Here is a 23,939-nt window from a genome sequence, read left to right as displayed (position 1 = left end):
TTTGACATCAAGAGTCATTATGGATACATTCAGATCAGGTCATCTGAATACCACCCAGAAACACATCACTATAGAAAGCAACTGTCCTTCCCAATGAACAATTCCTTTAGTGGCAAAAATTTAGACTAAATAAAACTTAGCAAGTAAAAAGTAAGAATAATGTATAAAAAAGTAGGAGAAAAACACAGAGGAGATTCAAATCAAGAAAAGCCACTTTGGGATTAGCACCCATGTGCTCACTTGAAATGCAAGATTTAATGCGAGAACTAATATTATTTTTAAAAAGAGACTTTTCCCCCATGGAAGTAAACATCTAATGCCTCATTTACCATCACCATGATTTGAAGAAATTTAAACAATTTTCAACTTTTGAGATTCTTAAGGTAAAAAGAAAGAGAGAGAAAAACCATTATCCTGACTCACCTTATAAGGGCAAGCAAATTGTCAAGAAGTTTCAGAATCTGTTCTGTACAGGGATTACGGAAGATGGGATTTCCAGTGGGTGTGTAACCCACCACAAACCCTCCAGCTTTGGCCTCTTCGAGGTCGGTGGGCCAACACGTTCGTTTCACAACACCCAGAATGCTATACACACAAAAGCTCATCTACAGAAAAACAAAATGAAAGGTAAACATGAAAGGGGAAGAAAAGACAAAAGTGCTATCAGATATATGCAAGGTTATGGCAAAAGGGATACAAAGATGAGAGAGAAGGAAAAGGCTCCTGCCCCCAACCCTGTCCCTTCCTTTAAGGTCAAGTCCTTTCACTGCCATCTTCAAGTGCAGTGGTAGGCTCTAGAAACTTCTCTGTCATGAGGATGTCCTTCCAGAGGCTACAGTGACCCTCTCACAGGACCCCAATTAGAAAGTGGCTTGGACATGCTTCAAAGCAAAGTATTTAGACAGACAACACTTTATCTTGTTTTTGAAATGACCCTGCAGCCTCCAGCTTAAGCCTTGATAGCCTTTGCCCTAACCCCCCACTCATGGTACTCTCAACCAACCTGTTACCTGCCAGGTTCATTAATGTGATTTTTGCCATAATGGAGACAAGAACAATGTTTATTTGAATAGCAAAAACTGAAAAATCTCAGGTTTGCAAGTTAGGTTATCATTTAGGACTTTACATGCCAGAGAGCAATGGCAGGGAGGACTCACCCTGCTGACCAAGTTCTGACCTACTTCCTCATTACACCTTCAGTCTTCAGAGCTATTTAGAGATCCTTAAAGCCAAAATAATGACTTCATAGAAAAGACCATCTGCTCTGCTGTGGGAACTAACTCAAGAATTCAAGACTAAAGAAGAAAAGAAAGGAGAAGCTTAGGAAAGTGAAGAGCCCAGATTTCTGACCCATACAGAAAAAAATGTAAATGACAACACCCCTACTCCTACCCATGGCAACTTCTACTTCCCATTCCCAGAAAAGGCTGACTTACTCGTGCACGGTTTAAGCCACAGGAATCCTCCAGGGCAGGGTCGCAGCTTTTCCGATCTGCACCCACATAGGCAAGAAATGCATCAACGTCTGACAGCACTCTGAAGGTTAGGGAGAAAGATAAGCTATACCAGGATTTTAAGCAAGGACAGTTTCTTCCACAAAAATTATGGTTATTTGGCCCCAAAAAACAATTTTTATAGTGACAGCAGTTTAATCATATTTTCAGCCTTCATTTGACAAGTTTAAAGTTCTCTTCTCACTTCTAAATGCTATTAGTGACACTTTTGCTCTGGCTGGTGTGGCTCAGTGGATTGAGTGCCGGCCTGCGAACCAAAGGGCCAGCTGGTTTGATTCCCAGTCAGGGTAGATGCCTGGGTTGCAGGCCAGGTCCCCAGTGGTGGGCACACGAGAGGCAACCACACACTGATGTTTCTCTTCCTCTCTTTCTCCTTCCTTTCCCCTCTGTCTCAAAATTAAAAAAAAATAAAAAAGTTACTAGTGACACTTTTAAGAAAACAAGCTTGAACCCTGGCTGGTGTGGCTCAATGGACTAAGTGCTGGCCTATGAACCAAAAGGTCGCTAATTCAATTCCCAGTCAGGGCACAGGTTTAAGTTGTAGGCCAGGTCCCCATTTGGGGGCATGTGAAAGGCAACTGATCATGTATTTCCTGCATATCGATGTTTTTCTCCTTCTCTTTCTCCCTCCCTTACTCTCTCTCTAAAAACAAACAGATAGAATCTAAAAAAAAAAGAAAGAAAAGAGAAAAGAAAAGAAAAAGAATACCAGCTTGGCTCAGTTGGTTAGAGCATCATCCAATAAGGGTTCGATCCTCAGTCAGGGCACATACAAGAATCAACCAATAAATGCACAAATAAGTGGAACAAAAACCCTTATGTTTCTTCCTCTTTCCCCCTCTCATCCTCCCTCCCTCCCGCCTTCCTTTCCTCTGTCTCTCTAAAATCAGTTAGATCTTACAAAATACAAGCTTTGATGGCACTCTCCCCTTTGAGAGCATGCCCGCCTTCCCCTCCTCTTTCCCCAGTGGGGTGTGCTTTCTCCGGAGCACGCCTGTGCCTTTCCCTTACCCCTTTTCTTCCCACCGGGTGTATTACCTTTGTCTCTCTCTCTCTCCTAAGTGCCAAAGACCCTTCTTTTGTCTCTGTAATTTGTTTCCTGGGCCTAAGCAGCCCAGTTGGCTCACATCTACTACCTCTGTAACTTTCTAAATAACCTTTTTCTTATTAAAAATAAAAAAAGAATACAAGCTTGAGAATGCTACACGAGCTCAGATAAGTGTTTGTGTGGCCCCTACTCGGTATAGGCCATTACTGGCTGTTCTTATTTCTCTACATGTACTGGGGCTACAACACAGACACAGCAAGTTTCATGGTGAACTCCCAAACCATACAGTCCGTTTGTTATTCTCCCTCCCTATACCTCTGTCCAGCAAGAGGATATTTTCAGCAATTAGAATAGAGGCTGCTTTCACACATCACTGATTGTGCCATTGTATCTCAACATCTTTACAACATCCTTACCCCTCCTGGGCATTGCCTGCTCTTTTTTTTTTTTGGTTAATTATAGTTGACTTTCAATATTATTTTATATTAGTTTCAGGTATACAGCATAGTTGTTAGCATTTATATAAATTATGAAGTGACCCCCCTGATTAGTCTAGTACCTGCCTGGCACAATATTACTGACTATAACTTCCCTACGTTGCACTTTACGTTCCCATGACCAGCATAGCTCTCGAAACAGAAAGGGTGCTTGAGTGCAGTGCCAGTAAGCAGCAAAGGATGTCCTCTACCTGTGCATGTCTTCAGAAAGCCAGATGCCAGCCACCGGTGCCATCAGCTCCTCTAGGAACATCTTCTGACGCTCATAGTTCTTGAACTGGTTGCTAATGAGAACCAGGGCTTCCATGAGGGCACACTTCTCCATTTGTGTCAGGAGTAGCTCATTGGAGAGGAGTTGTTTCACGTGGTTGTAAAGCATGTCAAAATTGGGCTGCAGATCACAAAGGAAAAAAAATACTAGAGGTGGTGAAAATCTAATTTTCAGGGAGAGATAGTTTTCAAGGAAGCTGGAAGGAAAACCAAGGCATTCATTCCCAAGAAGGTCAGGTCTATAAGACTGTCCTTAGTGATTTGGCTTCCGGGTTCTTTTGTTTGGGCAAACAAGGCAATTTAGGCAGAAGGTGGCTGTCTTGAGTATTTGGGTAACTGCAATTTCCCATACTACAAGTGGGAAAACACTTTATCTTTTTTCTACATCAACTTTTACAGTATAGTATGCTCACAAAGGTCAGTTTGTTTTATACACATACACACTCTCATACAACACTGCTGTGTGTTCAGAAGAGAAATTTACGGTTAATTTGTAATTTGGAGTAGTGCTAAATTTCTTCTAAAAACCATCCAAAAAATACTGGGGTTCACATCTGGCTTCTCTCAAGATTAGCACATCATTTGCTAGTAGTAGTGAAGAACATCACATAGTACATAACAGTAAAGAGGTGTACACTGATGGGAAAAATGTGGTCTCATCCATATGCAAGAGAACTATTTATTTTGAGGGAATATTCTGCACTTTTAACTCCACCAGTAAGTAGAAGATACCAATTCAAGAATGCTTATTTTAAGCAACGACATATTTCCCAGTTTTCCATTTATGTGAGGTAGAAATAAAAATGAATTTACAAAAAAAAAACAAAACAAAAAACCAAACTTGACAAGTCTCCGTGACTACTTGGCCAAATCCAGGGGCTTACCAGTGCAAGATGGGGGTAGTCTCGACATATCTTGATGATGGAGGAACAAGCATGTCTTCTCACGTTCCTCACTGCCCTGGTTCTGGGGGCCTAGGAAGAAATATCCAACAAATGTGGAGCCATTTTTAATACGATTTACAGATGCTGCATATTACTATGTAAATACCTCCTCCAGAGCAAATTCACAGTCATATGTTACAACTGTGTAAAATATGAATATAAAGAGGTGGCATTTACAGTCACCATGAGAGTATGGTTGCCATGAGTATAAAGGGGTGACATTTATAATCACCATGAATCCAAATTTACTGTTTACCCTAGGGTATCTCTAGTACAAAATACTATATCATATGATCATCTCCTGCTTTTACTTACCCTTTCTACAAAAAAAACCCCAAAACAAACAAACAAAAAAACCCCAAAAAACCAAGACTAAGTGTTAAGTATTTATACTTTTGCTCTCAAGAATTTGTTGGTTGAATTAATGGTCTTACCTTACTTTCTTCAACAGTTTCAAAAGTGACAGATGAAAATAGCTAAGGGGAAGGAGAAAAAGGCCACTTATCAGTAAGAACTCTGCAGAGTTTTTTTAAAACAGTAGTTATAAAGTTTCCAACTAAAAATCCCCAAAGTGTTACAATACGGCTACAAAAGGGCTTTCCATTGGTATTACAAAGTTTTGAGTGTTTGTTTTCTCAGTTAAGGAAGAAGGCTTGAGATTCAGAATTTTACCATCAAACATTTTACAAAGATAAAAGGCCACAGAATCCCAGAACAACCCCTGCCATCATGCAAACACCCAGCTGTCATGATGCCTCTTCCTTCTCCACTTTTTATTAAAAGTGCTCTACCTTTCCTAACTTCACTGCATGCATAACTTCCCATTTACTCTTTAACCCAATGCAATATGACTGCTGCCCTAGTCACTATAATGCACTAACACTATAAAGAAGGTTTAATAGAGAAACATAACAGACATTCTCCAGTTCTTAAGAAAATTTCAGTTGCAACAAATGAGTCCACGTTTTGGAAGTTATACTGATCTTTGTCTTACAACATTTTCTCCACTTCTCTGGCTTTTTTTTCTCCTTTGAAGCTTCTTTTTAAAATTTTATTTACTTTTTTTTAGAGAGAGGGGAAGGGAAGGAGAAAGAGAGGGAGAACATCAATGTGTGAGAGATACATCGATCAACTGCCTCTCACTTGCCCCCAACTGGGGACCTGGTCCACAATCCAGGCATGTGCCCTGACTGGGAATTGAACTGGCGACCTTTTGGTTTGCAGGCCAGTGTTCAATCGATGAGCCACACCAGCCAGGGTTCCTTTGTCTTTGCTCCCTCCCCCCAGTGATAGTGATCTCCAGGGTTCTCTGCTTGAGCCATCTAACTCTACTGATCCTCTTCCCTAGGGCTTCACCTCTATTCTTGACACTTACATGATGACGCTGCCTTCAGTTTATCTTATACTCCAAAGTCTAGACCTTTAACCTCAACTAGTCAATTTATTGTGAGGCATCTCTTCAGCTACTGTTTGGAAACACAGTATTCCCAAACAAAACTCACTCCCTCTTCTTCCGTACTCCTCCACTGCCCAATGACCCACTATTCGCCCTCAGGTGGCACTCTCCTGCTCACCTACGCACCTGCACTGGAAACTTCTAACCCCTCCCACCATCCCTTCTCAGACTGACAGAATGCTCTGATTCCCTCTCAGGGGTGTCCAACCTTTTGGTATCTCTGGGCCACAATGGAAGAAGAGTTGTTTTGGGCCACACATTAAATATACAAACACTAATGAAAACTGATGAGCAAAAAAAAAGGTTCTAAGTACATTTATGATTTTGTGTTGGGCAGCATTCATAGCCACCCTGGGCCTCATGCAACCCATGAGCCATGGGCTGGACATCCCTGCTTCTTTTCCACTGTTCAGTGTACATGTCTATAAATTGCAACGCCACACTGGTACATCTGTTTATATGACTTTCTTCCCAAACAGAGTGCTCCTAAGCGATAAGGCTTCCCCTACCCCCCACTATCGTGGTGCCTGATCCACAGTAAGTACAGCGTAAATATTTTAAATGAATAAAGGACTATTTATCAGCTTGTCTCACAGTTTCAAAAGCAATTACATGCATTAGCTTAGAAATGCCAAACTGTTTACAAAGCAGTTGAAATTTACCTTAGAGAAGACCTGGGGTAGAAACTCTGGTCTGTAGGTGACAAATGGAAAGAGTGCTGAGACATCAGTGAGGACACAAGACAGAATGAGAGGGTCCTTAGTGTCAAAGTTCAGGACCATCTGCAATAGCTCTAGTCCATCACTAACAGGGATTTCCTGTAATACAGACATGAAAAGGCAATTGACACGGCTGATAACTTTTCATTTGGACTCTAGTTTGCAAATGCATAATATGGTTGCCATATATGGTCTTATGTACTGTTTTATTTATTTACTTATTTAAAGATGTTATTCATTTATTTTTAGAAGGGAAGGGAAGGAGAGAGGGAGAGAAATCTCAATGTATGGTTGCCTCTCATGTGTCCCCCAGTGGGAACTGGCCTGCAACCCAGGCATGTGCCCCGACCGGGAACTGAACCAGCGAAACCCACCCCCCTGCTTCACAGGCCCGTGCCCAATCCACTGAGCCACACCGGCCAGGGCTAATGTGCCCTTCTTATCATGTTCTCAGCAGCATTGACTCTAAGTCAATGCTCTAAATAAGTACTCTAAAACGTACTTATTTAAAAGTTTTAAAAAAAAAGAGCTTATTTAAATTTACATTTCTTCCATTACTTTTTTTTTCAAATTTATTAACTATTTTAGTTTCTCCTCTATGTATTATCCGATCACATCTTTTACCTATTTCTCCACTGGATTCTAATGTTTTTATCAATTTATATAAACCTCTTACTGTGAAATATTCCAGGCCTTTAAACGGTATAAATAATACTTAAAGGACCCTCCACACAACTTTGAGAAGCGCAACGTCTCTGACAGTGGTTGTTTTGTGCACATAATCTCTTTCTCCGTCACACAGGAGGCCACCAACCTGAATTTGGCTGTTCATAATTTCAGATTCCTTCATTTCTGTATACTTTTATCCCAAATGTACACATTCCTAATTACACAGTATTGTAGATTCACTTTGTAGCTTGCTGTTTTGGGTCAACATGTTTATCAGAATTATTCCTATTCACTGTATAACTCTAGTTCATTTTCACTGGTCTATAATAAATATATTACAATCTAGTCTATATAATATATTGGTGGGTATTAAGTATTTTTCTTGGCTTAAAACACAAGGCCTCTATATTGGTCATTCAGTACACGTGTGGCATTTTTCTGGAGTCCAGACTTAGGGGCATAGTTGCTAGGTTGTCTTCAACTAGATATTGCCAAATTATTCTCCAAAGTTGTGATATCAATTGTACTCTGTAAGTGATGATTAAGAGATAAGTTATTTTTAAAAAAATTCTTACTTGAGGACAAGTAAGTGCTTTTTTCAGTGCTTTTTAGAGAGGAAGGGAGAGAGGTAGAGAGAGACATGGACCGATTGCCTTCCCATATGTGCCCCAGCTGGAAACCAAACCTGCAACCTGGGTATGTGCCACGACCAGCAATCAAACGCACAATGTTTTTGTCTACATGGTGACAATCCAACCAACTAAGCCATATTGGCGAGGGCGAGAGATAAGCCTTTCAGAGTAAGAATATCAACCCCATCCATATTTATTGCAAATACTGTTTCAGGTTTGCCTTTTAAAAGTTTATTTTATAAGTTAAACATATGCAATTAAAGCATTAATTTTTGTGATTACTTTAATTGTTTTTTAACTTTTAAGGACCATTCCCTAAACAGTTAATTTTCCCTAATGCTATTTATTAAATGATCCAATCCTTCTCATTCCTTGTATATGCTCCAGGTTGCTTCTGGGCTACTTTACTCCACTGAACTGTGTCTGATGCCAGTCCCACACTGCGTTAAAACACTGCAGCTTTACATTTTACTAAGGCAAATCAATCTCTATCTTCTTCAAAATGCGATTTTTTCCCCTCCAAAGCTCTTCCCTACATGAATCCACTGCTAAAGCTACTCAAGTAGGGTTCTACCCAATGTTCTTGGATCCATACTACTGGAAATATAAACTCAGCTAATGGCACTATGGACAGATGAGTAGTTTTTCAACCTTTTTAGCCAAAGAAGCTCTCAGTCAAACTCTCACATAATAAAAGCTGACCTACTCTGACTGACCCAGGGTGAGAGTGGGGACTGAGGGCAGGAGCTAGGCAGTCTGTAAAACCATTAGATTCAGGTAATGCTCTGCCAAGTCAGAAATTGTTGGCAACAAGTGGGAGTGCACCAAGCTGAAATAGATCTGTCACTTGCACACTCCTGACACATACAACTGTTACAGCTTCATTAAACAAGCAGGTGAATAATTTAATAGCATTTTCAAACACTCATCTCTCTTGATTAGGAATGCTTATTCTGACCCATCTGCTTTTCATGGGGGAAAGAAAAAGGTCTTAGAGTCAGGTTTACTTTAACTCGTTTATATGCCTAAATACTACCATCTAGGATTCTCCTGAAGAAAAAAAAATTTATTGCTATTTGCTTTTCTCCCTACCAGTGGTTATGAATCTTACCAAATTTCTAATTGTTACACAGTCCACATCTTCCTGGTATATACATTCCAAATTTTTTTTTGTATTTTTAAAAAGGTTTTATTTATTTATCTTTAGAGAGGAATGCAAGGAGAGAGGGAGATAAGTATCAATGTACGGTTGCCTCTCGTGAGTCCTCTGCTGGGAACTGGCCTGCAACCCAGGCACATGCCCTGACTGGGAATCGAACCTCAATCCTTTGGTTCGCAGGCCTGTGCTCAACCCACTGAGCTACACCAGCCAGGGCAATTTTTTTGTATTTTTTAACCAACTAGTATTTAGTATTTGACCAAATACCATCATCTTCAAGGACTCACTGTAAAATTCAATATACAACCAACCAGGCACTCCCCTCTCCCCTCCATTAGGACTACCAGTCCTTTCATCAACTTAAAAACAAGTGCTCGAGCCCTGGCTGGTGTAGCTCAGTGGATTGAGCGCAGGCCTGCGAACCAGACAATCGCGGTTCGATTCCCAGTCAGGGCACATACCTGGGTTGCAGACCTGTTCCCTGCAGGCCAGCTCCCAGCAGGAGATGCACAAAAGGCAACCATACATTGATGTTTCTCTCCTTCTCTCCTTCCCTTCCCCTCTGAAGATAAATAAATAAAATCTTAAAAAAAAAAAACCAAAAACAAACAAAAAAACAAGTGCTCAACAGACCCTGACCATTTCTTTCTCCTGCCTTCAAGCAGGACTATAATCACATATCTGGACCAATTTCAAGATGTCTAACTTAAATCCATGCAAGGAAACAGCAGAGCCATTACCACTGATTTAATAAAGGGCTTTCTTCATTTGCCATACTTAGTAATATTAAGTCCCATCTAAACTTAAAAAATGGCTAACATAGTAAAAATACAGGATCCAAGTAGGGTTTCCCACCTACATTTTGAAATAAACTCAGAATGCCATCATTTCAAACTGAAATGAATATAAAAACAGATGAAGTTAATAACCTTAAGATTTAATTTGTTAGTATGCACTTATAAGAAAAAAAAAAAGATATCCCCCCTTTCTTCAAGAAACTTAGCTTCTTTCTACAACTCAGAATACATTAAAATGTAATTAACACCAAATGAGTGATCCAGTCATTTAAATTTAATTAATGTTTTATATATATATATATATATATACACGCTGTTATCCAATTCATTATAGCTTCACCTAACGTAATGTTATAAGAGGGTGATAGGTGACACGAAGTATAGAAAAAAAAGAACTATTTATTTAGTTACTCAGAGAAGAAAGCCATTGATCATCCAACATGAATATTCTGGTCTATCTGCCATAAACTGAAAAGAGGCTTAATGGCAACTATCTCAAGATTCTCCAATTCAAGGTGTGGAATAGTTATTCTACCTGTGATTCAATGTACTATTAGGCTCATATTGTCCCTTTATTTTTATTTTATTTTATTTTTTATTTAGTTATTTTTCAAGTACAGTTTTTTGTCTATTTTTCCCCCACGCCTTACTCCCCACCTCCCTCCCATTTCCACCCCCCTTAGTTCTCGTCCCTGTGTCCTTCCTATTTGTTCCTCCAAATCCCTCCCCCCTTTTCCCCTTAACTTCCCTTCCTTCTCCCCTCTGGTCACTATCCCCTTGTTCTCTATTTTAGCGTCTTTGTTTTTTTTTCCTGCTTGCTTGTTTGTTTTGTTGTTTAGCTTCCTGTTAAAGGTGATATCATATGGCATTTGTCTTTCAGCACCTGGCCTATTTCACTCAGCATAATGCTTTCCAGTTCCATCCATGTTGTTGCAAAAGGTAGTAGCTCCTTCTTTCTCTCTGCAGCATAGAATTCCATTGTGTATATGTACCACAATTTTTTGATCCATTCATTTACTGATGGGCACCTAGGTTGCTTCCAACTCTTGGCTATTGTAAATTGTGCTGCTATGAACATTGTGGTGCATAGGTTCTTTGATATTGATGTTTTAGGATTCTTAGGATATAATCCCAGCAATGGAATTGCTGGGTCAAAAGGCAGGTCCATTTTTATTTTTCTGAGAAAATTCCATACTGTTTTCCATAGTGGTTGTACCAGTCTGCAATCCCACCAACAATGAACTAAGGACCCCGTTTCCCCACAACCTCTCCAACATTTGTTGTTTGTTGCTTTGTCTATTATAGCCATCCTGACTGGTGTAAAGTGGTATCTCATTGTGGTTTTAATTTGCATCTCTCTGATAGCTAATGATATTGAGCATCTCTTCATGTGTCTCTGGATATTCTGTATGTCCTCCTTGGAGAAGTGTCTGTTCAAGTCCTTTTCCCATTTTTAATTGGGTTGGGTGTCTTCTTAGAGTGGAGTCGTGTAAGTTCTTTGTATATTTTGGAGATTAAACCTTTGTCTGAGGTATCATTGGCAAATATGCTTTCCCATAATATTGTCCCTTTAAAATGAATACTAAACATTGTAGGGCTGAGAGTCAGACAGACCTGAGTTAGCTCTGCTGCTTAATAGCCACTGAATCTGAGTGTGTCATTTAACCTTTCTGAATCTCATTTTCCTCTTCTGTAAGATGCACATCCACAGATTTTCCTACCTCTCAGTTTTCAAAACATCAAAATCATTACACAATCAGCATTGGAAAGAGTTACTTACTTCTTTATCTAGTATTCGAAACATCTGGTTGATTACACTTTCCAAAAAAAAGGTCATGGCTTCCCACTGCACAAATGAAGGGGAGAAGATGGAGCAGAGGCCACCTTCCCCAGTTCCAGCTGTAAGAAAACAGGGTTTTAAAACACACTCCCACACATCAACACTGTAGGTAGGATCACAAAGACACAGAAAGAGAACGGGGTCTTAGAGAGACCACCTGGTAATTTCACAGTCAAAGGTACAAAATAATCTAACCCCTTGGTTTGGGAAAAGAACAAAAAAGAAAAGGAGTCTATTCTGCTTCTACATCTTAGGACGAGCTGTCTGAATTCAGGTCTGAAAGCCTTGTCTATAAAACCATTTTGAGTACTGAGTATACATGTAGGACTTCCGCCAAGATGGAGGCGTAGGTGGAAACACTGCCTTCTCCCACAACCAAGTTTAAAGACAACAAAAGTTTTAGTAAAAAAACAAAACAAAACACAGAAAATTGAACTATACAGAAGTTCGACAACAACGAACCCTTCAGCCAGACTGGTAAGAGGGGCGAAGCCAGCGACTGGCGGAGAGGGGTCGCACAGGAAAACTTGGTCAAACCCACCCAGGCGCGTGGGCGGTGGTTGGCAGATCCCAGGCGTGGGGTTGCGAGGGGCAGACCCAGTGAGGGCACAAGGCAGCAGGCTGACTGCGGTCACACATTCGTGCGCAGATAAATTAGTGAAGGAGCGAGCATTGAGACAGACCGAGCTGGCTCCAGCGACAGGAAGCAGCAGAGGGGACCACTGTTGCCCTGCTCCGTCCCTGCCCCCACATACAACGTTACAATCCAGTGACCTGGGTGGCCCCGCCCTGGTGAACACCTAAGGCTCTGCTCCTCATACGTAACAGGCAAGAACAGACCAAAACATGGCTCAAGAAGAACTCAAAGCCCCAGAGCCTATAACTCTAAGCAACCAAGAAATAGCCAAACTTTCAGATGCAGAGTTCAAAACATTGGTGATCAGGATGCTCACAGAACTGGTTGATTTTAGTTAAATTAGAGGAACATATGAAGGTTAAACTAATCGAAATGACAGGAAATGCACAGGAAACCAATAGTGATGGAAAGGAAACTGGGACTCAAATGAAGGGAGTGAACCAGAAGGAAGAAAAAAATGACCAAACAGAAAAGAATGAAGAAACAAGAATTCAAAAAAAATGAGGAGAGGCTTAGGAACCTTCAGGACATCTTTAAACGCTCCAACATCTGAATTATAGGGGTACCAGAAGGGGAAGAGGAACAGCCACCAGTGGAAACCTTATGTGAACAAATAATAAAGGAGAATTTCCCCAATCTGGCAAAGGAAATAGACTTCCAGGAAATCCAGGAAGCTCAGAGAGTCCCAAAGAAGTTGGACCCAAGAAGAAACACACCAAGGCACATCGTAATTACATTAGCCAAGATTAAAATGAAGAAGAGAATCCTAGAAGCAGCAAGACATAAGGGGACAGTCACCTACAAAGGAGTTCCCATCAGACTGTCAGTGGACTTCTCAAAAGAGACCTTACAGGCAAGAAGGGGCTGGAAAGAAGTATTCCAAGTCATGAAATCCAAAGACCTATAACCAAGATTGCTCTATCCAGCAAAGCTTTCATTTAGAATGGAAGGGCAGATAAAGTGCTTCTCAGATAAGATCAAATTCAAGGAGTTCATCATCACCAAGCCCTTATTATATGAAATGTTAAAGAGACTTACCTAAGAAAAAGATAAAAAAGATGAACAGTGAAAAGACAGCAAACTCACAGTTATTAACAACCACACCTAAAACAAAAGCAAACTAAGAGGACAGCTAGATCAGGAGTGAAAACATAGAAATGAAGATCACATGGAGGGTTAGCAACAGGGGAGTAGGAGAAGGAGAAAGGGGGAGAAGGTACAGAAAATAAGTAGCATAGATGGTAGGTAGAAAATAGATAGGGGGAGGGCAAGAATAGTATGGGAAATATAGAATCTAAAGAACTTGAGACACGTGGTCATAAACTAAAGAGGGGGAATGGTGGGGGGGGCTGCAGGGTGGAGGGGAATGAAGGGGGGAATAGAACAACTGTAATGGTATAATCAATAAAATAAAAAAAACAAACAAACAAAAAAAAAACAAAGACACTGAAATAGAGAACAAGTGGACAGTACCAGAGAGGAGAGGGGAGGGAATTTCAGGGGGGAAAAGGGGAAGGATTTACAAGAGCTAATATAAAGGAGGCATGGACAACAACTAAGGGGGGCGGAAATGGGAGGGAGGGGGGAGCACTGGGGGGTTGGGCTGGGATGGGAGTAAAAACCAGAAAACTGTATTTGAAAATTATTAAATTAAAAAAATAAATTTTGAAAAATAAAATAAAATAAAATAAATTTTGGATATTAACCCCTTAAAAAAAAGAATATACATGTAAGCATCAAAAACAGTGCCTGGCCAATTAGAGGCAATCGATAAATATTAAGTTCTCCTTTTCTCCTTCTTTATAATCTGCCCATGAGAATATAAATAATTAAGGTATTTGAGACCATAAGTAATCCTTACAGCAAGCAACTGACATAAGATACAAAATGCTGCTTCACATCCAGTAGATTCACATCCTCAGGACAATTGCAAAGGCTACGTCTAGAGAACTGGGACACCCTGCAAGATCACAAGTATCACCAAGCCACATCACTCAACCGGCAGGCAAAAAGAATTACAAATTACTTTTCTTGCTTCCATTAGTGTTTCCATTTACTAGCTTCATCTTGGCGTAACATATAGAGCCTCTGCAAACATCTGTGTTACTAGATGCCAAGGACCTTCAGATCAATGCTGAATATGCAAAACTGAATGCTAAATCCCTTGATTGTCAAGTAAGTATGTACTCAGTAACTGACCATTACTATGGACCTTTTTTAAAGCAGTGATTCACAACTCTCTCCAGCTTTATAAATCGTTGTCACTCATGGCGCGCATTAAGGACAGACAGAAGATATGGAGAACAGAGAATTTACCTTGCTTATGCATTTGGGTAGAGGAGGGTAATTTTGATTTTACATAAAGTGGCATTTTCCCAAAGGCTTTGAGGTAGCTGAGTGGGAAGCCCTTGTTTTGCTCCTGTTATGCCTAACAAGACATTCTTTCTGATTTTTAGGAATGGTGCTATGCAAAGCTTGGTCGAAAAGCTTTAAAAAGTTAAGCACAGACATGCAATCTAAGATAGTACCTGAAGTGAAGTAATAAAATTAACAGTAAACAATTAGTTGATTATGTTAAAAAGGAAAAGTGAAAGCAAAACCCAACATAGATTTACTCTAAACAGATAAAAAATTTGGTGTTACTTGCTTTCTCTGTGTACAAATAAAAACACTAGAACTGGGTAGTGAACAAAGCTATTTTTGAATACTATCAGCATATTGTTCTGAAGTATGATTTAGGAGGTTTACTTTCTATGTTCAGTTTTGATACACTATTTCACTAGTGTTCAGACATTAAAAATAAACTTACAGTTTATGGATGCAGTATCAACAGAAGTTGACAGCTGATATTTTAGCCATTCTCCAGCCATTTGGAAGCTAGTCTTGGGATCCAAACGACATGCTAGCCTCATTACCTCTCCCTGTTGGGCCCGGGAAGCTGCCAAGAGAAAGACAACTCTGGTAACTGGTATCTAATAGGTACTTAGTTAATGTTTATTCAGTTAACCAACCCAGGGGAAAATGTTCAAAGAAACTGTTTTTGTAGACTCATGCTTTGAATGTAACAAATACTCAGTAAAGCTTTGTTAACAAATCCAGACATTTTCAAAAATCATCTCTGGAAACTGCCCTATAAACTAGATCCTGTAAGTGGCAAACTAAAAGTGGCCTCCCATTTCTGTTGGAATTGAAAGTATAGGTTGGTACAGATGTAAAATGTATGACTGCTGTGGAAAACAGTCTGGCAGTTCCTGAAATCATTAAACATGAAATTACCATATGATCAAGTAATTTCCTTCCTAGGCATACACCCAAGAGAAATAAAAACACATGTACACTAAAAAACTTGTATTCTGCCCTGGCTGGTGTGGCTCAGTGGACTGAGTGCCAACCTGCAAACTGAGGGGTTGCTAGTTCAATTCCCAGTCGGGGCACACGCCTGGGTTGTGGGCCAGGTCCCTGGTGGGGGCACCTGAGGGGCAACCATATGTTGATGTTTCTCTCCCTCTTTCTCCTTCCCTTTCCCTCTCTCTAAAAACAAATTAATAAAATCTTTAAAAAACAAAAACAAAACTTGTATTTCAGTGGTGTAGCAGCATTATTCTAAATAGCCAAAAAGTAGAAACAACTCAAATATGCATCAATTTATGAATGGATAAATAAAATGTATACATCCATACAATGAAATATTGGTAATAAAAAGAAATGAAGTACTGATACATGCTTCACCATAGATGAATATTAAAAAATTATGCTAAGTAAAATAAAGCAGTTATAAAAATAACACATTGTATAATTTCATTTATATGAAATGTTCAGAATATAGAAATAGAAAGTGAATTGTGACTGCCCAAGGCTGGGAAGGAATAGGGGATTGGAACCTGACTGCTGAAGGGTGCAGTGTTTCTTGAGTCATGAAAATGTCCTAATATTGCGGCGATGGTTGTACAACTCTGAAAATACTAAAAAGCACTGAATTGTATACTACAAATGGATAAACTATATGGTAAATAAATTACATCTCAATAAAGCTGCCATTTCAAAAAAGGAGGGGGAACCAGGCTATAGAAACCCAGAACATAATTAGCATATGAAGTTATATGGGGTTTTCTTTTCTTTCTTAAAATACCCACAAGGTGAGATTGTATTTAATCCTGAGTTTAAAAAAAGAATTCAAGACTTACATACAATTACTATCTTCTAAAAATTAATGTCCAAAGGCCATTATGTGTGTGTGTGTGTGTGTGTGTGTGAGAGAGAGAGAGAGAGAAAATGCTAGGTTTTTGAAATAAGTGCAATCCCAGCACCCTCTGCAATATGAAACTAGAGCTTAAGTAGACTGCTATCTGAATTTGGGGCTCTTGAATATAGAACCCCAGGGGTCATGCATCTTGATTCACAACACTAGACACTGCTGGAAGAAATTCCGGGTCACTTACAGTTGAAGAAAGCATTGAAGTCCTCATCACTGTCAAAATCAAATCGAGAATATTCACAGCTAGGGCTGTCTGTTTTAGAAGGAAAGCCCATCTGGAAAGAGAAAGATAGTCGGGGGAAGGGGTGAAAAGTGACCTACCAAAAGAGCCTTGAATTGCAGGAACTCAAGCACTAAGAAGAGTTAGGGTTTACATGAGATATTTTATGATAAGTAACTGCTCTGGCCCTTCAGCCATGTGAGGACACAACGAGGAGATGGCCACTATGAACCAGAAAGTGGGTTCTCATCACACCTGAGTCTGTCAACCCCTTGATCTTTGACTTGCAGCCTCCAGAACTGTGAGAAATAAATGTGTTTACGGAAAAAAATAAGTAACTGCTTCTGTTCTATCCCAAGTCCATAATATGCTCCTGGTTCCAATAATCCTAAGAGTGGTAGAAAAGAGAACACTTTCATTTAATAGTCTTTTCCAGATTCCTCAGGGAGAATTTAAACGCTGGAATTTGTTAAGGGTTTGAGTACAAAAATGTCCCAAGACAAAGTGCTAATACAGCATGAAGTCAGTAAAATGAATTGAGAATTATTTGTTTCCTTAAATGTTGAACCCTGAGAATAAGCATGGAACTTTTTATGTTTCATTCAAAAAGTAAAGATGACCATGGCAGACAAGTAGGGCATAAGTGCTATGTGCGAATTAAATTCCTTGAAGAAATAAGGGGACCCTTGAATGGGCTACATACTCTGATTTTACATATCAAGATTAAGCATCTGTCAGCTGCAAGAGCCCTTAGTGGATCTCACGGAATTCATAAGCAACTTTACTGAGGTAGTGAGCAATTTGCTTCTCCTTTCCCTCCCTTTTCATTCACCTTCCTCTCACTTGACCTTCAAAAACAATCAGATATTAATTCCTCTTGGAATCTTCACTCCACCCTCCTTTCCACTTTTAACCTCTGAAAAGCAATTACCCCACTGTATGGTCATGGTCATGGTCACTGCTCTTGCCCTATAGCTCCTTTTACTTAGCATCTAGTCCAACAGGTGGTATATAAGTGCTCCAAGATAGAAAGAATAGATATAAATAATCAGTATGGACTGCTTTCTTCTTGAAGAATAAGAGAATATATCCAAAGAAGGGATCTTAGTGACCAAGATAAAGTTGGCAATGATGGCAGTCTAAGTCTTATTATGTGTATTCATCTACATTCCACATTTAGATTCCCACTGCATACCTTGACCAAGTTCGTCATAGAAGCACGAAGATATTTTGGTATTATTGCTAATAGCAAAGGGTCATGGGATAGGATCTCATGCCGGAAGAGGGCTCCCCAAGTCATCTGAGTTGAAGAACGTAGAAACTAAGAAAGAAAAGTAAAAGTAAAATCTGTCTGCTAATTGCTGAGGGTTGGGTGTTGTCCTGCAAACTGAAAGGTGGCCAGTTCACTTTCTGGAAAGGGCACATGCCTGGGCTGTGGGCCAGATGCCCAGTTGGAGGGCATGTGAGAGGCACTTGAATGATATTTCTCTTGCACATCGATGTTTCTCTCCCTTTTTTCCTCCCTCCCTCCCTTCTCTCTCTAAAAATAAATAAATAGTCTTTTAAAAAAATCTGTTTAAGAATTTGGATTTTATATCATCAGGATTGTTACTTAGCCCAGCAATTATCAACCATATTTTTTCCATGGATATAAACCACTATAATACTTTGAACTGTCCATACTATATACATCAGTAATGACCAACTGCTCACTATGTACCACATGTTAATGAGACAGACTGTGGGTCAGGTAAAATTCCTGGAGTGTCAGCTGGAATCTACTACTTTCTCTTTTATGCAAGAAAGGTTATAGGAATCTCAGGTGATATTATAAGAAGAATCTTGAATTGGATGGAGTTAATTTATATTTAAAATATCTTTAGTAGCAAATCACCTGGGACATACCTCACGTGATTGAGCATTATCAAAAGGATACTGATATTTTCCCTTCCTTTTCCCCAAAAGGAGGGGGAAAAGCTAATGACCCTGATGGTGCAATCCTGGTTGAGGAAGACAATTAGGCAATTCTCTTAATGAAATGATACTCTAGCTATTTTCTAGGGCCTTAAGAGTCACATTTTATATATGAGCGGCTAATTACTTCAGGCAATAGTGCTTGGTTTTGGCTTACCTAACTAAAATTTTTGAAAAGTTACCTGCATAAAATTTACCTGACTTGGATGCGTTGTGAAAGCAAGAAAAGATTCCAGGTATTTCCCAAAGTTTGCTGGTGTTTCTACATTAGAATCCACACCCTGTTGGACAAAAAGTCCATTACATTAATGATACTGATTAGGCGAGGGGAGTGGGAAGAGTGGAATAACAAATACAGATACCTTAAACCTGCAAAAATTTCAGTTTTGAAATGACTACGTACTTCCTTGTGGTCTGAGGAAGACCTCACTTGAGGGTTTAAAAACAGGAAAGCCACTTTATCTCCTTAATCATCATCATTAAAACCCACTCTGGGCCCTGGCTGGTGTAGCTCAGTGGATTGAGCACGGCTTGAGAAATGTGTTCGCTCCCTAAGTTTGTTATTCACTTTCATCAAATAGTAAAATTAAAAACAGTATTCGTTTCAGAAATCACAGAGAGAAGAAATCCGTATTATCTCTTTATATCTGGTCTATTCACATCTCTGTGACCCATTAAATAACTACTCAATGGTATATCTTATGTCTGAAGCTCTATCCTCTAACTATTCAAGCCACCATAAAAAAGAACAATATCAAATATAAATATCTGTATCAATATCCTATCTTTCAATTTGTAAAAAACTGAGTATCAAATACTTCCCTAAATATAGGTATTTATAGGTAAATCAGAATTAAGTTTTCTTTTATGATCCGATAATAGGTCCTTTAGATTTATGGAAGGGGTTCTTTATTCAAATCCATAATGTTTCCTAATCTAATAGGACTTTCAGGAATAGTACACTCAGCAGACTGATATTTTACAAAACATTACAAGAATACCAATGCTGACTTTATGGCATAACATATGTGGATGTTTGCTGTTGATATTAATAACTGACCTGATAAAAAATTTATATCATTTAAACCTTATTAAAAAAATTTAATCTGTAGAACCACATGAAATAATCTTCAGGGCAATGCTCCATGAGGCTAAAATCAATGGCATGTGTCAGCCCCAATACAAATATAACTTTCTAAATGCTCTCCTCAAACAGCCCTGAAACGCTCCAGAAATTGGGAAGTACTCACCAGCAATGCACAGAGCTGATTGCCCAGAGCACATAGCACCTGACAGAGTCTCTTCAGGAAAACATAGTGTTTTTCTACCAAGCCTCCTCCATCAGCAGTCCTGTAAGATGAAAAAATAGTGTGATTAGTTGCACATCAAAAGAACCAAAGGGATTCCCAACAACTGGAAATGTATGCGGTCTGTGCTCAACATTCAAATTTGTTATTAAAGTTAAAAACAAAACAACCAAAAAAGTCCCTCCAAAACTGAAAGTTGAAGAACAGTATTCAATGCAGTCTCATCCCTTAAGAGACACTAATTTGGGGCATCATATGGTCCTTGGGTATTCTGGAGTAGTAATGTAAATTCTGAGCATGACTCCAGAGATCACTGTACATACTTATATATTAAAAAAAAAAAGAAGCTGCCCAAAAGCAGCTTTGGTTGCTCCCTAGGTATTGGTTGATAACCAGGGAGAAGTTAGAGAGAGATCCATAGGGGAGCATGTATGACATTTCCTTATACCACGACAAAATTTAAAGGACTATAATCAAGAGAATGAAAAACAAGCCACAGACTTGAGAGAAAATATTTGTAAAAGACACATCTGATAAAGGGCTATTTATCCAAAATATACAATAAACTCTTAAAACTCTGTAGTAAGAAAATAACCTTACTAAAAAATGGGCTAAAGATATTTCCTCAGATACACAGATGGCAACTAAACATATGAAAAGATGCTCTACAGACTTCTGGTCAAGATGGCAGCATAGGTAAACATGGCTCACCTCCTCACACAACCACATCAAAATTACAACTGAATTATAGAACGACCATCACTCAGAACCATCAGAAATTGAGTTGAATGGAAGCCTGACAACTACAGAATTAAAGAGACCACATGCATCCAGACTGGTAGGAGGGGTGGAGAGGCAGTACAGGCTGGTCCCACATCCACATGTGCTGGATAAAAATTCAGGAGGTATGTCTCAGAAGTGAGGAGTCCCAGCCCCACACCAGGCCCACAACCCAGGGTTGCAGTGCCAGGAAGTTAAGTCTACATAATTTCTGGCTGCAAAAACCAGCAGGGATTGAGTTGGTGGAGAAAACTGCTGGAGCTCCAAGCAGTTCTGAAAGGATCCACACACAGACTCACCTAACTCAGACTCACTTCCTCTGAGCTCTAGCAACAAGCTAGCAGCTTGAAAGGCACTAGTGGCATATGGGAAAGAACTGAGTGTCTGGCATCAAGGCAAGAGCTGGGGGACAGCTTTCTCCCAGACAGAAAGGCACACGGGGGTGGGGGGGTAGGCTGGGATGGGAGTAAAAGACAAAGTACTTTAACAATAATTAAATAAATAATAATTTTAAAGAGAATACAACAACAACAAAAAAAGAAAAAAGAAAGGCACAAAAAGGCCATTATACCTTTTTTGAACCCTCCGCCCCACAGAGGCATGGAGCTGGCAGGCTGCTATGTCTGAGACTTTATCAACCTGGCTAACACTGTTTGCCCCACCCTGGAGATCCCAAGGAACTGTCCTACTGTTGGGAGCCGCCCTGCCTGGTTTCAGGAGCTGTAACCCCCCCATGGCCAAGGCTGAATGAGCGACCTTCGGACCATAAGCTACTAAGGAGACAAAGCTTATGTCCCTGGCAGGAGTGCTGCTTCTACTCCTTCATCCATAACTGGCCCCCAATGCTTGATGAGTTAGCCAATGACAGGTAAGATTCCCCAAGGGGGGAACCACCTAAGACAAGCATGATCACGTGGAGGCCCCAGGGAAGGACTTGGGGGGCTATGGAGAAAGGGGGTGATGGACTCTTGCCCCTTAGCTTTGACAAAACCCGAGTCCTCATTCTGTCTGCGAGAAGTCTAATTTCTTGGCCATCTTGACTCCTCTGCATGACTTAAGCCTGCAACAATGACAGAGGGCAGTGCAGCCCACTGCTACAAAGGGCAGGCTCCCTGGGACATCAGGCCTGAGAAAGAATATGTAAAATCCTGTGAAACCTCCTTTGCTAAGAATGCTTTTAATTAAATGATAAAGGTCCGAGCAGGAAATGAGTTAGTTTCCCAAAGTTTTGTAGCTGATAGACCCTGACTCAGAAGAAGTTCTCTGTTCTTCTGAGTAGTCTAATAGTTCTTTGTATGCTATCTATTGTTTGATCCTTACTGCCTGACAATGATTAATGGGCTATACCTGTATTTCTGTGCAAATTAAACCCAATAAAAGCCTGTCTTGGCAATGGCGTGCAGTGCTCTCCCCTCAAGAGAGTGGCCTGCCCCTTTTCCTCCACAAGACTCGGTAGTCCATGTGAATTTGTCTCGAATCCCATCCATAACACCGTGTATACTGCAGGATGGTGCATGCGTCATCACACCAAACTTACTACTATTAACAGTGGCTTTTCCACATGAGTGGTTGGTCTTGGGTCAAGCTTCACAACTTCCCAAATTCTCTCAAACAAGTAAAGCTGGTATCGTGAGCCCTCAGCCCTGTATATCTAGCTAAGTGGCCCCATGCACGGCACTAGCAGTAGCTGGCTTAGATGCATAGCTTGGCTTCCACTGGGAATCTCCAAGCCCAGCACAAGTAGTAGCCATCTCAGGTTGCTTTACAGTTTAGGCAGAGTAGCCCTAGCAAAACACAAGTTGGGGTGGACCTTGGCCTGCACCACTCAGGAAACTCTAGGGCCTGAGCACCCACTGGACAGCCATAGACCATATCAGAGCTCTGCACAGCTGATCCTTCACAGAGGTTGGTAGTCTGTGGTCATAGCCAGTTCTTGCAGCTGACTGGAAAGTAAATCCCTCCCACTGACCTGCCAACAGCATGAAGGATGCACCTGAAGTACCCAGCTTGGATGAGAGGCAAGGCTGTGCCACTGGACCCAACAGGACACCTACTACATCAGGCCACACTAACAAGACATGGAACCAAAGCAGCTCTGCACAGAAACAATGACAGGGAGACAAAGAAATATGGCCCAATGAAAAAGAGATCAAAACTGCAGGAAAAAAACCTAAACAAAATGGAGATAAGCAATCTATCAGATGCAGAGTTCAAAACACTGGTTGTAAGGATGCTCAAAGAACTTAGCGAGGACCTCAACAGCATGAAAAAGATCCAGTCAGAAATGAAGGATACACCAATTGAAATCAGAAACAGTTTACAGGAAACAACAGTTGAGTGAATGAAGCCGAGTCAAATCAATGACTGGGAATATAAGGAAGAAAAAAAAACAACCAGTGAGAACAAGAAGAAAAAAGAATCCCATCCCCTCCAAAAAAAGGGGATAGCATAAACAGTCTCTAGGACAACTTCCAGAGGTCCAAAATTTGCATCATAGGGGTACCAGAAGGAGAAGAGAAAGAACAAGAAATTGCAAATCTATTTGAAAAAATAATGAAAGAAAACTTCCCTAATTTGGTGAAGTAAACAGACATGCAAGTCCAGGAAGCACAGAGTCCCAAAACATGAATGTAAAGATGCCTACTTCAAGGCACATCATAACTAAAATGCCAAAGGTTAAAGATAAACAGAGAATCTTAAAAGCAGTAAGAAAAAAGCAGTTAGTTACATGCAGGGGAGTTCCCATAAGACTTTCAGCTGATTTCTCAAAAGAAACTTTGCAGGCTAGAAGGGACTGGCAAGAAATATTTAAAGTCATGAAAAGCAGGGACCTACAGCAGCTAGGATTGCTCTACCCAGCAAAACTATCCTTTAGAATTGAAGGGCAGGTAAAGAGCTTCCCACACAAGAAAAAACTAAAGTTCATCATCACCAAACCATGATTATAAGGAATGTTAAAGGGTCTTATTTAAGAAAAAGAAGAAGATCAATAAAGCTATGAACAATAAAATGGCAATAAATACGTATCTATCAACAACACAACTGAATCTAAAAAAGAAACTAAGTAAATAAGAAGAACAGAGACAGAATCATGGATCCTGAGAGTGTTTTGATGGTTGCCAGATGGGAAAGGAGTATAGAGGGATGAGTACAGAGGTAAGGGATTAAGAAGTACAAGTAGGTAGTTACAGAATAGCCATGGGGATGTAAAGTACAGTACA

At 40.1% G+C, this 23,939-nt stretch overlaps 1 protein-coding gene across 2 annotated transcripts in view; it reads right to left on the bottom strand.

Moving 5' to 3' along the window:
* The window catches only part of XPO5 (exportin 5), a 64,522-nt gene that overhangs the window by 24,727 nt on the left and 15,856 nt on the right, over positions 1-23,939 (bottom strand). For both annotated transcript variants that reach the window (XM_053668331.1, XM_053668332.1), the window contains 12 exons: positions 19,882-19,981; positions 18,829-18,912; positions 17,853-17,978; positions 16,622-16,712; positions 14,992-15,120; positions 11,486-11,604; positions 6,392-6,547; positions 4,708-4,749; positions 4,214-4,303; positions 3,251-3,450; positions 1,437-1,536; positions 424-605 (listed from right to left, as the gene is read on the bottom strand). In XM_053668331.1, the coding sequence (XP_053524306.1) occupies positions 424-605; positions 1,437-1,536; positions 3,251-3,450; positions 4,214-4,303; positions 4,708-4,749; positions 6,392-6,547; positions 11,486-11,604; positions 14,992-15,120; positions 16,622-16,712; positions 17,853-17,978; positions 18,829-18,912; positions 19,882-19,981 (1,419 nt within the window). The remainder of the gene's footprint in view (positions 1-423; positions 606-1,436; positions 1,537-3,250; positions 3,451-4,213; positions 4,304-4,707; positions 4,750-6,391; positions 6,548-11,485; positions 11,605-14,991; positions 15,121-16,621; positions 16,713-17,852; positions 17,979-18,828; positions 18,913-19,881; positions 19,982-23,939) is intronic.

The sequence above is a fragment of the Artibeus jamaicensis genome, unplaced genomic scaffold (genome assembly GCF_021234435.1).
Source record: "Artibeus jamaicensis isolate MK-2021 breed Jamaican fruit bat unplaced genomic scaffold, CSHL_Jam_final contig_484, whole genome shotgun sequence".
Lineage (NCBI taxonomy): Eukaryota > Metazoa > Chordata > Mammalia > Chiroptera > Phyllostomidae > Artibeus > Artibeus jamaicensis.
The sequence above is the reverse complement of the archived record's forward strand: the minus strand, read 5'-3'. Positions and strand labels throughout refer to the sequence as shown.